General features: G+C 41.8%; 1 protein-coding gene across 2 annotated transcripts in view; it reads right to left on the bottom strand.

The window, feature by feature from the left end:
* The window catches only part of rad18 (RAD18 E3 ubiquitin protein ligase), a 280,171-nt gene extending 269,940 nt beyond the window's left edge, over positions 1-10,231 (bottom strand). For both annotated transcript variants that reach the window (XM_072280649.1, XM_072280650.1), the window contains exons 1-2: positions 10,153-10,231; positions 5,168-5,249 (exon numbers count right to left, since the gene is read on the bottom strand). In XM_072280649.1, the coding sequence (XP_072136750.1) occupies positions 5,168-5,249; positions 10,153-10,188 (118 nt within the window). In that variant the 5' untranslated portion in view covers positions 10,189-10,231. The remainder of the gene's footprint in view (positions 1-5,167; positions 5,250-10,152) is intronic.
* Positions 10,232-14,697: the final 4,466 nt, after the last annotated feature.

Raw genomic sequence — 14,697 nt, 5'->3', positions numbered from 1 at the left:
AACGCAATATAAATTGATAACCGTGATCCCATAGGGCTTTTTTCACTGGATTAAATTTCTTCCTTCTCTTCAAAAGTTCATAACTTATGTCAGGGTAGAAAAAAATTTTCTTCCCTTCTATCATCAGTGGCCCTTTTCTCTTCTTGGCAGCTTGGGCAGCCGCCTGTAGAATCCTTTCTTTGTCTTGAAATCTTAAGAATTTTATGAAAATTGATCGTGGATATTGGTCATCTTGTGGTTTTGGTCTTAGAGCTCTATGTATCCGCTCAATCTCAATTGATCGGTCTTCCTCTTTCATTTGCAAGGTTTTCGGGATCCATTCTTGAAAATATTCTATTGGATTATCTCCCTCTATACCTTCTTTAAGACCAACAACTTTAATATTATTACGTCTACTAAAATTTTCCAACACGTCCACTTTCTTCAAGAGTCGATTTCTTTCCGTGTTCCAGACAATCACATTTTCTGCTTTTTCCAGTCTATCGTTAATATGCTCCATTGTTCTTTCCATCTTCTGAAGTTTCTTATCCATTTTATCCTGTCTTTTCATAGCTTTACCATAGCATATCTTCACGTCTCTAAGCTGTTCTTAATTTTCTTAGTTCAGCCATTAATTGCAATAAAGCCTCTTTTATGTCTCCGTCGTCTGCTTTACTTCCAGTCTCTTCCAGTTCTTCCTCCTCTTCTTCATCTGTATTCTCTGCGGTATCCAATTCTGACTCTGAGTCACTTTCAGTTGCAGTGGCCGTCAGTTCTTGTAGTTTAAGTTGTGTTAATTTGCGCATACTTTTTTCTTTGTGCAGGCGCATTTCCGGCATCTTCTTCCGAGAGACCGCTACCACCACCATTGCTCCCTGTTCTTCTACGCCAGAGATTAAAATGCGTCTCCTCCAAAGGAGATCCAACCTGAATCCGAGGCTCCATCGCTGCAGTAGGCCCTTTTTCCTTCCCATCTCGCGGAGACTTCACAACAACAGACTTCTTCTGTTGCAGTTTACGAGGCATATTGTAGAGTAGTCTTACAAAGTTTGAAAGTAGTTTTCGGAAAGTATTTATTAACTTTACTTTGTTTAAACGGTACTTTGCTGATTTTTTACGGGAGAGCTGGAATTACACGACTCAATCCCACGTCATCACGTGACGCCCCCCCAGTCTCTTTTCCTTAATTGGGTTCCTTTGAGTTTCTAGCTTTGTCGCTGCCTGTAGGCAGATGAATCTCAAGGTTGTATAATTTATACATCGTTTGATAATAAATGTACTTTGAACTTTTTAAACAGTTCTTTAAAAAGGTAATAAAAGGTGTAGGTAAGGGTAGGGCAGTAAATGTTAGGTGGATTCAAAAATCGGCTAGAAGTAGGAAGCAAAAGATAGTGTTTGAAGGCTGTTTCTCAGAATGGTGACTAGTAATGTGCAGCAGGGGTCAGTGTTGGGATCCTTGTTATTCATTATTGATATAAATGATTTGAATGCAAATGCACATGGCTTGATCAGTCAGTCTGCAGATGACATAAAGTTAGGAGGTGCTGATAGTAGTGGAGAAGGCCATCGTAGATTACAGGGTGATTTAGATCTGTTAGGAAGTAGACTAAGGAATGGCAAATGCATTTCAATGCAGGTAATTGAGGTGAAGCTTTTGGAAAGTCAAATCAGCATAGGGCTTACACTATGAACCGTAAGGCACTAGGGAGTGTAATGGAACAGAGGGAGCTGGGAGTACAAGCGTAAGGTTCACTGAAAGTGCATCACAGATAGTTAATGTGCGGTCAACAGTATGCAAGATAACTTTTCACTATACCTCAGTACATGCAACAATAATAAGCCAAAGAGTATAACAAGTACCATATCATCTTGTCTTCCATTCAGAAAAATATAAGTCATATAAAGGCACAAGATGAGAAATAATCTGCCATAGCTATCCCTTTATCTGAAAAACATCTGCCTGATACGATGTATACAGAAAAAAAATGTGACATGAAGTGAAAAATCAAACTTATTTGGAGAACAACAGCTCTGTCTTTCAATACCTTTAGACAGCTGTGTGACTCATGCTCTGCTTCTCCAGATAAAGTATTTGTAATAAAATGTTAATTTCATGAGCTTGAGTCACCTTACTATCTCTCCCACACAGACTAAAATTGCCTAACTTTGTTTTGAGTATTAAGCAATATTAACCCCCCTCTGCAGGGACTCCAGCATGTCCTTTCTTCCAAGTCATGCAGAAATACTCCACTTTTATTGGAGTATTTACAAAGTTAACTCATCAGTTGCTGGCCAGGAAGAAAATGCATTACCTGTGAATTTAATGAAAAAGAATATCTTCCCTCCTCACATCTTTGGAAACTACATCCTGGGCAGTCACAAGGAAAAGAAACTAATCAATATCGATATTGTTGATTAAGTCCAGCAGCTAGGTTGGCAGTTTCAGAATTTGTTCTCACTGGATATTACAGTGCAGCCCACAAAATCATAAAACAAGCTCAAACCTAGATTTGCTAAATCAGCAAACCTCAACCAATGTGGGATAAGATATGAGATAATCTTCTAGCTTAAGGAAAGATGGAATGAATATATCACTTCATCACATTTCCTGATCACACACCTGGAATACAGTTAAGGAGACACAAGAGATTCTATAGCTGCTGGAAATCCTGAGCAACCCACATAAAATGCTGAAGGGACTCAGCAAGTCAGGCATCATCTATGAAAGGACAGTTGACAGATGAACACTGACATGACGAAAGGTCTTGGCCTGAATTTTTCTGTCCATAGATGCTGCCTGACTGAGATCCCCCAGCATTTTCTGTGGAATGTAGTCAAAGTGCAATTCAATCCCAATACCCTCCACAACCTTTTAAGTACAAGTATGAACAGGAAAGGTGCAATTTAAAGTTGTATATTCATGTCTGCTAGGCAGTTGACGAAATCTGAGCATATTAAGTAGATTGTTTTCGTCGTCACATTGATGGAGTAGAGGGATAGGTAAATAGGGGTATAGACTAAGAACAATGATTAGCTAGTGATCAATACTGTCGCTGGGACAAGCCAAAAAGAAACTTTACCCAGCAACAGATGGCGTACTAGCCATTGTTCTCTAAAGATAGGCAAAGGTTCAAATAAGGAACTATCTGATCATGCAGAAGCATCTCAAGGTATAGCTAAATATGGGAATAGTGCAGGGGTTAAAATGTTCTAGAGAAAAGGAGAAGGTGTCCGAATGAGGAACTGATGGGCTAGCTTTGGCTTAAAATAATTATAACTAACTAACCAATGATCATTTTACATCTAATTTTATCTTAGCATGTGATTGAAATGATTCTAATATCGTCTAAACTTGTAATCGTAAGATTTCCTGCTACATGATCAATGTTATAAATTGTGGAGAATTGTGTAATTCGGGGGCAGTTTCTGGACTGGCTCTTTGGGAGATCAGTCTGTAACTTCCCCCATAGCATGCTATGAATAAAGAGTAAAAGTTTGAGAAAGAATTGTGTGTGTTAGTGTATTTGTGGTACTGTTGTTCTTGCATCGGGTCGATTTACCGTGACAACATGATATGTAAATTCAGGAGACACTTATTGTTTCTCATTAACGCTTTGTTCCAAGTCCATGACACCTCAATAAATAGGCATACCTTCCACATTCCTCTAGAGTATGGTTCAATGTCATCCAATATTTCCATTGCAGCTGGAAGCCAGATTTTGGCCAATTTTGCATAACCAGATCTCAGCTTCAAATTGATTGATGAAAATTAGAGCACAAAAGTTTTCTTGATGACTTTAGGAGTCAGGAATTTAAGTCCCTACTGAATTTTCTACATAAGCATACAAGAATCCCACCTCATAATTCAGGGAGCAACATTTAGTAAACTCGGGCACGTATGCAAGTGGGTGGATTTGAGCACTGTTCTTAATAGTTTTGCAGTACAACAGGATAACCTGGATGTCTAATAAGGAAGCTGTTCAAGTTGTGGAACCACACACCATTGGGAAAGTACGAAAAGCTTCTAAAACATAAATGACTGGAGGGATACAGATTAACAATGTAACTTATTTAAAACAGAAAATGATAGAGAAACATAGCAGGTTCCAATGAAATCAGAACAGAAAATTAATTTACAGAAGCCAATATTTTTTCTGATACTGACTAGTTTTTCATCAGAGGTTGCTCCAGGAAGAAAGGGCAATGAGTGTCATAATACACAATATGCCAAAACAACTAGTTTGGTTTAGGTTCTTTAAATAGACACTCTTCATCTTTTGGCGGTCTCTCAGAATCACGGATGATTTGCTTCTTCCCTGGCTTCGAGTATTCTGATTGGGTAACAAAGCCGTAGAGGAGGAGGCAGCTGACAGGGCAGGAGGGTGCATGAGTTGTGATGTTATGCACTCCTCCTGTCAGTTGCAGTGAGCTTCTGTACTCCTGATCCATGGCTTTGAGGTTCTCAATGATCCAGAAGAGTGGTCAAGGCTCAGAGACTCCAGAAGTCAAGTGGAATGTTGCACTTCTTCAAGGAAGCTTTGAACACACCTGTGAATCTTTTTCTCTGTCCATCTGGTAATTTCCTCCCAGGTGGGTACAGAATGGAGTATTCACTAGAGCCTCTCTCATTAACCCGCCACTGGCATTATAAACCAAACATTCTCTATTCACAATCATCAGCACACAAGAGGAATGCTGCGCAATTACCTGTGGCTAATGGGGACCTAACAACATAGAAACCTGGAACTATGAAACAGCCATGGAAATTATTCTGCATTGAAGGTATTACATAAATATGACTACATAATTGGTACAATGGATTATAACAAATTCTCAAATGCACTGGAATAATGAAAGAACCGTCTGCTCTGTTTAAATCAACTGAGTTATAGCAATATCAATGTGAATACTTGATAGGAAAAATCATATTTAATTCAATTCCGTTTATTGTGACATATTTTATTACATGTCAGAGGAAGATCTATAACCACCAGTCATTAGTGCACATGAAAGTTTAAAGTATCCTTACATATTGATCAAAATCAATGCTTTTTATAATGCCAATGAACAGAAATATATTAGATCTCTCTCTTTTCACTTTAATTTTAGTGAAATTGTACTGACAGCTCCATTTTGGTTTATAGCTTTCAGATGCATGGATTATGAATGTAGTGTTCAGAGTACTTACAGTTATGAGAACAGTGAGGTATCATCATTGCAATGTTGAAATAATCAAAACAAATGCCACATCGCAAGATTTCATCCATGGGCTGTCAAAGAAACAAAAAATATTTAAAAATCTAATCTGAAGTTATTGTATACTGAGTGAATATTTCAACACTTGTAAGTTAGCCACTGAAATTACTGCAACCAGTTGGGAGACTTTCTGAGATTTACACTTAGTGGCCACAGAAAAGAAACCTCACCATGTTATGATCAGAAATCCAAAAGTTGATTTTGGCCATAAATAGGTAAATACACAAAATTGCTCAATATTAACCACACTCTGCAATATTGTAATGAATAGTTTTGAGACACTGGAGATTTAAGCTAGTAGATGTAAGACACCATAAAAGCAAAAGGGAGGGCATATAATGTAGCAAAATTTAGTGGCAAGTTGGAAAATTGGGGAACTTTCAAAAACCAAAAGGTAACTGAAAAGAAATATTGAAATATGAAGGTAAGTTAGCCAATAATATAAAAGAAGATTCCAAAACTATTTTTCCAATATATAAAGTTTAAAAGAGACATGAAAATGCATATCAGACCACTGGAAAATGATGCGGCCAAAGAAAGGACAGAAGAACTTAAGTATTTTACATTAGTCTTCTTTTGGTATCAATTCTTCCTCTCAAATAAATATAAACAATCTGTGACTCAATAGTAGGGTATTCCACATTAACAATGCAAAACTCTATTACATTATCACAAACACAAGAAAATTTGCAAATGCTGGAAATCCAAAGCAAAATGCTGGAGGAACTCAGCATACTAAGCAACATCTATGAAAAGTCGACGTTTCAGGACCTGAGTAAAGGTCTCAACCCGAAACGCCGACTGTTTACTCTTTTCCATGGATGTTGCCTGGACTGCTGAGTTCCTCTGGCGTTTTGTGCATGTCACTAGTTCATTATTATTTGTAGGATCTTACAATGTAAGAATAGTGCTTATTCAGAAGTAATTCACTTACATGACATGTTTTATTTTCTGGCAGCAGTATAGTGCAATACACAAAGTATACAATAAATTAGGAAAACTGTACATACACATACCACCTATACACTCAGTGGCTTATTATTAAGCCATATATCCTGTACCTAAGGTGGAAACTGAGTGTATGTTTGTGGTCTTCCGCTGCTGTAACCCATCCACTTCAAGGTTCAATGGGTTGTGTATTTGGAGATGCTCTTCTGCACACCACTGTTGTAATGTGTGGTTATTTGAGTTACTGTCACAGTCTGGCCATTCTCTTCTGACCCCTCCCACTAACAAGGCACTTTCATGCACAGAACTGCTGTGCATTGGATATTTCTTTTACTTTTTCACACCACTTTCTGTAAAATGTAGAGAATCTAGACGGGAATAAACCAGTCCAGCTGACACCAAGAATCATTCCACAGCCAGTCACTTAGATCACATTTCTTCCCCATTCTGATGTTTGGTTTGAACAACAACTGAATCTACATGTTTTTATGCTTTGTGTTGCTGCCACATGATTGGCTGATCTGATATTTACATTAACAAGCAGGTATACAAGCATACAAGAGTGGCCAGAGTATATGTCAATATAATAGATGACGGAATTTATGGCTTTGTAGCAAAGTTTGCAGATGTTACAAAGTTAAGCGGAGGAGCCGGTAGTGTTGCAGAAGCAGGGTGTCTTCAGATGAACTTGGACAGATTAGGAGAAAGAGCAAATAAGTGGCAGATGGAATACAGTGTCAGGACATGTATGGTCATGCACTTCAATAGAAGGAATAAAGGCGTGGACTATTTTCTAAACAGGGAGGACGTTCAGAAATCAGAGGTGCAAAGGGACCTGGGAGTCCTCATGTAGGATTCCCTAAAGATTAATTTGCAGGTTGAATTGTGGTGAGGAAGACAAATGCAATGTTAGCATTCATTTTGAGAGGACTAGAATATAAAAGCAAGGTTATAATACTGAGGCTTCATAAGGCATTGGTCAGACTGCACTTCGAGTATAGCATGTGGTATTGGGCCCCTTAAGAAAGGATGCGCTGGCATTGGAAAGGGTCCAGAGGTGGTTCACGGGAATGATCCCAGGAATGAAAGGGTTAATGTATTAGGAGCATTTAATAGCTCTATGCCTGTATTAATTTAGAAGAATGAAGGGAGATCACATTGAAACCTATCTAATATTGAAAGGCTTAGATAGAGTAGATGTGGAGAAGATGTTTTCTGTAGTGGGGGAGACTAGGACCAGAGGGAACAGCCTCAGAATATGAGGACGTCCCTTTCAAACAGAGTTCAGGAGGAATTTTTTCAACCAGACTGTGATGAATCTGTGAAATTTATTGCCACAGACAGTTGTGGAAGCCAAGTCATTGTGTATACTTAAACCAGAGGTTGATAGATTCTTAATTAGTAAGAACATCAAAGTTTACAGGAAGAAGGCAGGAGAATGGGGTTGAGAAGGATAATGAATCAGCTATGATGAAATGCTGGTACAGACTCAATGGGCTGAATGGCCTAATTCTGCTCCTATGTCTTATGGTGTCATAAGTCAGGCATTTGTAGACGGGCAGCATCTGCATATAGCCAAATACTTGAAGATAAATCCTGAGGTACTCGTCACTCCTGCCTGCATACCCGTCTCTAACTCTCATCTGCAAGTCAGTTTATTTCTGTCACACATGTCTCTGCACCTCTCGGCCTAATCACTCTAATGCACACAATAAGTTCTGTTTTCTTCTCATGCCTCTGCTCTTCTGGCTTAGATCTATAATACGTGTGAGCTACAATCTCGGTATCTTGTAGATATCATTTATATCCCCCCTCTCATAGAATATGTGCACAACCTACATGTATTTGTATTTACCATTTAACTTATATGGCTCACTGAAACAAAACCATTTTACTAAGGTGATTACAATTTTTTGGATAATTCTCAGCCATCAACTTTAAGATATGGAGTCCCAAGAGTGACAGTGGTTTCAATAGTCAGTTCAGAATGTTTCACTTTGCAATGACTAGCAGGGAATGTCAACATTTGCTGAAAGCTCCACGTACATTAACGTTTGTGAACACTTGATCTATTTACTACTTAATAGGTTGTTTTATACTTACGGACAAAGTAATTTATAGTCGAATTGGCTAACCAGATACTTGAGGAAAAAGACAAGTTATAAAAATGCAAGAAATGGACTAGGATTCTTTGGAAGTGAACACTAAAGTATTGGTTCATTCAAATGACCTATTTATGTTGTAATTGCTGTATTAAGCGCAAGTTTGCCTGTAGAAAGATTTAACTACAGATAATTTAGACATATTGACATATAAAGTTGTGTTAAAGTTTAGAGGCCTAAATTTACTTGATGATTCTTAAACACATACAATAATAAATTAATACAAGTTAAAATACCTGCCTAACACTTTGACCTCAATGCAAATTAATTTCACAACCACACATAAAATGCAATGAAACAGAATGACAGTAACACCAGTCCCTCTCTCAAAATAATGGCCCATATACTTGCAGTAAGTTAGTCTTGCCATTGCCTGTGATGATGTCAAATACATTTTATGCTCCAAATTTTAAAAGGTGTAAAGTACAGATGGTGATACCTTCCATAGAATACCTGAGGCAAAGATAACCACCAAACTGATGTTTCACCTTAAGCAATTGGATTGTAAAACTGACAGCTGGAGAAAAGTGTATGCTGGAATGCTGAATTAATCTTCAAATCTGGTACATCAAAAGAGAAGGAAGATTTAATGTACTTTTCGAAAAAAAGGAGTTTAAAATTTGAAAAAAGAGGCACAACTGTAATAGTTAGCTATTAAATGTAGACAGGTGTACTAGCACTAAGTAGCACATCATGCCAGCTTCTCAGTTCACCCACTTCATTGGGTGGTTTCCCCCTCACCTGGCTTCATCTATCTCCTTCCACCTTGTACTCCTTCCCTTCCTCTTCTTATTCTGGCTGCTTCCCCCCTTCCATTCCAGTTCTGAAATGGATATTTCAGAAGCTGTTCCCTCGGTGTTACACAGTGCCATAGATGCTACCTGACCTGCTGAGCTCCTCCAACATGTTGTATGTTTTATACTGGATTCCCAGCATCTTGTGCGTGTATTATTAAAATCACATTTAAGATTGAAAATGTAAAGATCTAACCATCTGTGACGACCTTGGTTCATATCTGTTGCATAAAAATATCAACGCACAGAACATTTCCATACACGAGTTACAAAGATAGCAAAAAGCTATTTTGGCAAAGCAGAAATCTTCCCATCTCAAACATGCATTTCTGCCTTTCATTATTCTTGACCAAATTTCTTGGCAGAGCTTGCACATAGACAATGTACGAGATCTACGAGCGTTGACATAGTCTGACAGCAAATATTTCAGCCTTGGTTTAGCCTCAAATATAAGATGATGGAAAATCAATATAAAGTATAATATTTTAATACAATTCAGAAACTATTTCCGTACCAGAATTGGAGAATGTACCTCATAATAACAGCGCGTATTTACTTAGGGCCTTTAATCCTGTAAAATGCCCTTGTCAGACAAAATTGGACAGAATAGGTTACATTACTTGAAGAAAACCGAAGTCGGGGGTGGGGGGGCATGTGGCAGAAGCCGAAAAGGGGGCGAATGGGGGATAGGGAGGGTAAATAGATGGGGAAAAGGGGGAGAGTAAACGAAATGGGGGTGAGGCTGGGGACAGAGACTTGTCCAGAAGGGGAAGTTTGGCAAGGTGTTGGTGCCGGACCGTGGTGTGAACCAGGGGCAGGAGGGAGCGGGGACACGCAGATCCTGGGCTCCTGCTGGCCTGTCGACGACTAACGGCTTGCCCGGCCCGGAGCCGCCGCTCCTGCAGCGGGCCGGCTGTCAGCGCCCGACAGCAGCTGTAGGGAGGTCGGGGCAGAGCGTCCCAGCCAGTAGGCGGCGGGTTGGAACGGGGGGGCCTGCCGATCCCCTCACTCACCGCCAGCAGCCGGTCCCGTCCCTCCGGACGCCACATCGTCCCGACTCCCGCGCTGAGAAACCGTCCGAAACGCGCGCGCTTCGCACAGCCGGATGTACGTCACGCCAGCTGGCGCTCAGTCTGCCCCGCCAGAGGCTGACATCCTGTAACCGGAAATGGGCTTCAGTCACCATGGCTACGTCCTCCGCAGTAAGTTTGGGGGGAAGTTTACCGACCGCATTCTTCGCACCAAACAGTATTCAGCGTTTGTATCCGCCGCAGGGAAGTGTGTGCAATATAGCCGATGCACCGGGTAGTCGGCGTTGCTCACTAGCCGTGTTTTCAGTAACAGGCTGGATGCAGTGTTTACTGACTGCATTCTCCGTACCGGGTATTGCGCCGTCTTCACCACCTGCATTCCTCAGCGGCCGGTTCAAGGCAACATTTTGCAGCAGCAGCATCTTCAGCGGTTACATTCTCCGCACTGAGCAGTGTGCACTGTTGCACGTAGCACAAGGGAGTAGGCTACATGCAAGGTGGAAACTTCAACTACATCGTCCACTCGAGGCATAACTTCCAGCTGGAAATCCTCGTTAAACGCTCCATTGTTAAAAAGGACACCGCCACGTTATTACCTCTGTGATAGCCGCTGGGTACGTCACTTACTCTCGACACTGGGCACCATTGGTCGGCTTCAGCCACTCCAGCAGCTGCCTAACCTTCCCCAGGCACTGTGTAACACCGAGGGAACAGCTTCACCAAATCTTAATGCATCCAATATCTGAATCCCTACATCCTGCTCAGGAGGCAATGTTCCATTCAGTAGCTGCACCACATATTGTCACTAGCAATGCCTTCACAGGCTGACCATTCATCTAGTACCTGCATGCACTGCACCAGGTGCATCAAATGCACACGGCACTGTGCAGCGCTCACCAGCAGCATCCCATGGACCTGACAACATTCATGGCTGCATTTTCTGCAGGGGTTAAAGGACTGTGCATGTGTGTGAGTGGGAGGAAGGAACAAGGCTTGTTCTGCTGTTTGCTTTGTTGCTTGTTGTGATCTGTGTTGTCCTGCCAAGTGTGGTTGGCATGCTTTGTTGGCGCTGGAATGTGTGGTGACACTTGCGGGCTGGCCCCCTGGGTGTGTTGGTTGTTAACTCATATGGTACATTTCACTGTATGCTTCGCTGTACAGGTGACAAGCAAACACAAAATGCTGGAGCAACTCAGCAGATCAGACAACATCTATAGAAATGAATAAACAACATTTTGGGTGGAGATCCTCCTTCAAACCCAACTGTTCACTCATTTCCATAGATGCTGCTTGACTTGCTGAATTCCTCCAGCATTTTGTATGTGTTACTCTGCAGAATTTCTCATGTGTATGACGTGACAAATAAAACTGAATCTTGAATGGCTGCAGCTTTCAGCACCTGCATCCTTTGCTCCTGATACTGCAGGCACGATGCAGCTTCCACCAGCTGCATGCTGCAACCTCCATGCAAGATGCTGTGGAAAATCCACTGCTGCATTTTCCACACCAAGCACTGTGTGACATTCATTGCCTGCATCCCTTCCTGAGGGTCGCAACCTCTGCGCCAATGTCAGGATCAGCTTTATTATCATTGAAACGTCATGAATTGTTTTGTGGCGCTAGTACAGTGCAAGATGTAACAAAAATAAATAGTTAAATGGTGAGGAAGTGTTCATGGACCATTCAGGTATCTGACGATGGAGGAGAAAAGCTATTCCTAAAACATTAAGAGTGGTGCTGTAATAGTGTCACGGTATCTACTGTGCTACCTCACTCTAATTTTCCCCTGCATGCAGGATGACTCCTGTACCTCCTGATAAACAGCAGCCTGACGTGTGTATTGCTGTTGTCAGCAGCCTGACGCGTGTATTGCTGTTGTCAGTAACCTGATGTGTGTATTGCTGTTGTCAGCAGCCTGACGCGTGTATTGCTGTTGTCAGTAGTCTGACGCGTGTATTGCTGTTGTCAGCAGCCTGACGCGTGTATTGCTGTTGTCAGTACCGTGACGCGTGTATTGCTGTTGTCAGCAGCCTGACGCGTGTATTGCTGTTGTCAGCACCCTGACGCGTGTATTGCTGTTGTCAGCAGCCCGACGCGTGTATTGCTGTTGTCAGCAGCCTGACGCGTGTATTGCTGTTGAAGGATGCCCTGATGTCAGTCTCCGAAAAGATCACAGAGGTGGAGATTCACTAGGTGTAGTGTTTTTCTCCCTTTTAAAGCTTTCATAAAAGGCATTGAGCTCATCTGGGAGAGAAGCATCACTGACGTTTATTATGATAGGTTTCATCTTATAGGAAGTAGTGGCGTGCTGACCCTGCCACAGCTGCAGTGTGTCCGATTGCAGTGGTAACATCCTGCATGCAGGGGAAAATTAGAGTGAGGTAGCACAGTAGATACCGTGACACTATTACAGCACCAGCAACCCAGGTCCAGTTCCCACCACTGCCTGTCGGGACTTTGTGTGTTTTCCCTGTGACTCTGGGAGTTTCCTCTGTGGAAACTCCAGTAACTGGGAACATGGGACTGAGGAAGTTCTGGTTAAATGGCAATGCATTCGAACACAGCGGCTGCTCGGTGGCCAACCAAAGGTGTACTTTTCTTTTTAAAATTGTGGGTTTTTTTATGATCATAAGACTATAGTGAACTCCAAGTCAAAGGGTACAGCAGATCTACAGTGATCTGTTCGTTGTTTGGAGCAACTGGATGGGGAGTCGAAGGAACCAATGGATGACTCGGAGAAGGGGAATCTGACACTCGGGCCGGAGAAGGGGAAGCCAGCGGACGGGTCAGAGAGGGTTCAGAGAAGCTGGCCTGGGAGCAGACTGTGTTGCTGCCTGCTACTCAAAAGACATCGGAATTAGTGCACAAAAGCAGCGTGCAGAGTAACTGAGTGACTGTCTTGGGCGTTTCTCTTGCAATCACAAGACCCTATTGGATATTGATAATGTAAGGTGCCGCAGGCCTGTTTCCCTTGTTTGGTGGTGAAACAGGTAACAAGGCAGCAGCGTGGCCTCAGTTGTAGGGACTAGGCCTCCAGCTGCACACCTGCCTGCTGCTGCAGTCCGGGTAGGAAGACACTCGAGGCAGTGTCAAGTCAAGTTGCTTTTATTGTCATTTCAACCATGAGCTGCTGGTACAGTACACAGTAAAAATGAAACAACGTTCCTCCAGGGCCATGGTGCTACATGAGACAACACAAAACTACATTAAACTTCAGACCTCCATGGGGCTACATAAAGTGCACAAAACAGTACAATAATTAATAAACAAGACAATAGGCACAGTAATGGACAAATTACAATATAATAATAAATGATGTAAATGTAAACAATGTTTTAGCAGAAATTGAGAAAGAAATGAGCAAAAATTGCAAAGGGAGTGGAGTGGTGTTCAGTTTGTGTGTGTGTGTGTGTGTCTAGGTTGGTGTCAGTGTAGACTGAGTACTGAGGAGTCTAATGGCTTGGGGGAAGAAACTGTTACATAGTCTGGTCGTGAGAGCCCGAATGCTTCGGTACCTTTTGCCAGATGGCAGGAGGGAAAAGAGTTTGTATGAGGGGTGCGTGGGGTCCTTCATAATGCTGCTGGCTTTGCGGATGCAGCGTGTGGTATAGATGTCTGTAATGGCGGGAAGAGAGACCCCGATGATCCCTTCAGCTGCCCACACTATCCGCTGCAGGGTAGTATGGAATCAATGCTCGGTTGGGAGCTGGCCTCTCCTGCTAGTGCTGCCCTCCAGTGCTCGATTGGTGGAGTGACAGGCTGGTTTGCCGGGAGCTGTACCATCAATTTCCATGTCACCCAGGTCACGTGTGTATTCTTGCATAATGAATAATGAGTTTTTTTTTCTCTCTTGCTATTCTGAATACATGTTATACACCTTGGCCTCAGAGGAACACTGTCTCATTCAAATGCATCCATGATAATTTGAATGATAATTAAACTTCATTTGATTTGATTGATCTCTTCAGGTGCTCCAGTTCCCTCCCACATTTCAAAGATGTACTGTTAGGGTTAGTGAGTTGTGGGCTCGATATGTTGGCCCCAGAATGTGAGATGACACTTGCGGGCTGCTCAGCACAGTGCACTTTGATTTGATGCCAACAACACAGTTCACAGTAGATTTTGATGTTTCAATGTACATATGACAAATAAACCTAATCTTTAACTAATATGTACAGTACTATTGACTGGCTACAGCATCCACATCGCTTGCATTCCCTGCAATATTCACTAGTTGCATTCAAATACACCAGGTACTGAAGCATTTATTGGCTGCAGTCCCCATTCCTGGGCCTGTGTAACCTTCACCATCTACACGTTACATGCCAGATTCTGTCTCATTAGTGGCCTTCATCGTCCACTCTCCACTCTGCAACATTTGCCACCTGCAACCACAGCTCTGCTCATTGTCGAAAAACATTCAAAGTAAATTTATTATCTAAATACGCACATGCCAACATATACAACCCTGAGATTCATTTTCTTGCAGGCGTTCACAGGAAAGCAAAGAGATACAATCAAATCAGT

This window comes from Mobula birostris, chromosome 16 (assembly GCF_030028105.1).
Source record: "Mobula birostris isolate sMobBir1 chromosome 16, sMobBir1.hap1, whole genome shotgun sequence".
Lineage (NCBI taxonomy): Eukaryota > Metazoa > Chordata > Chondrichthyes > Myliobatiformes > Myliobatidae > Mobula > Mobula birostris.
The sequence above is the reverse complement of the archived record's forward strand: the minus strand, read 5'-3'. Positions and strand labels throughout refer to the sequence as shown.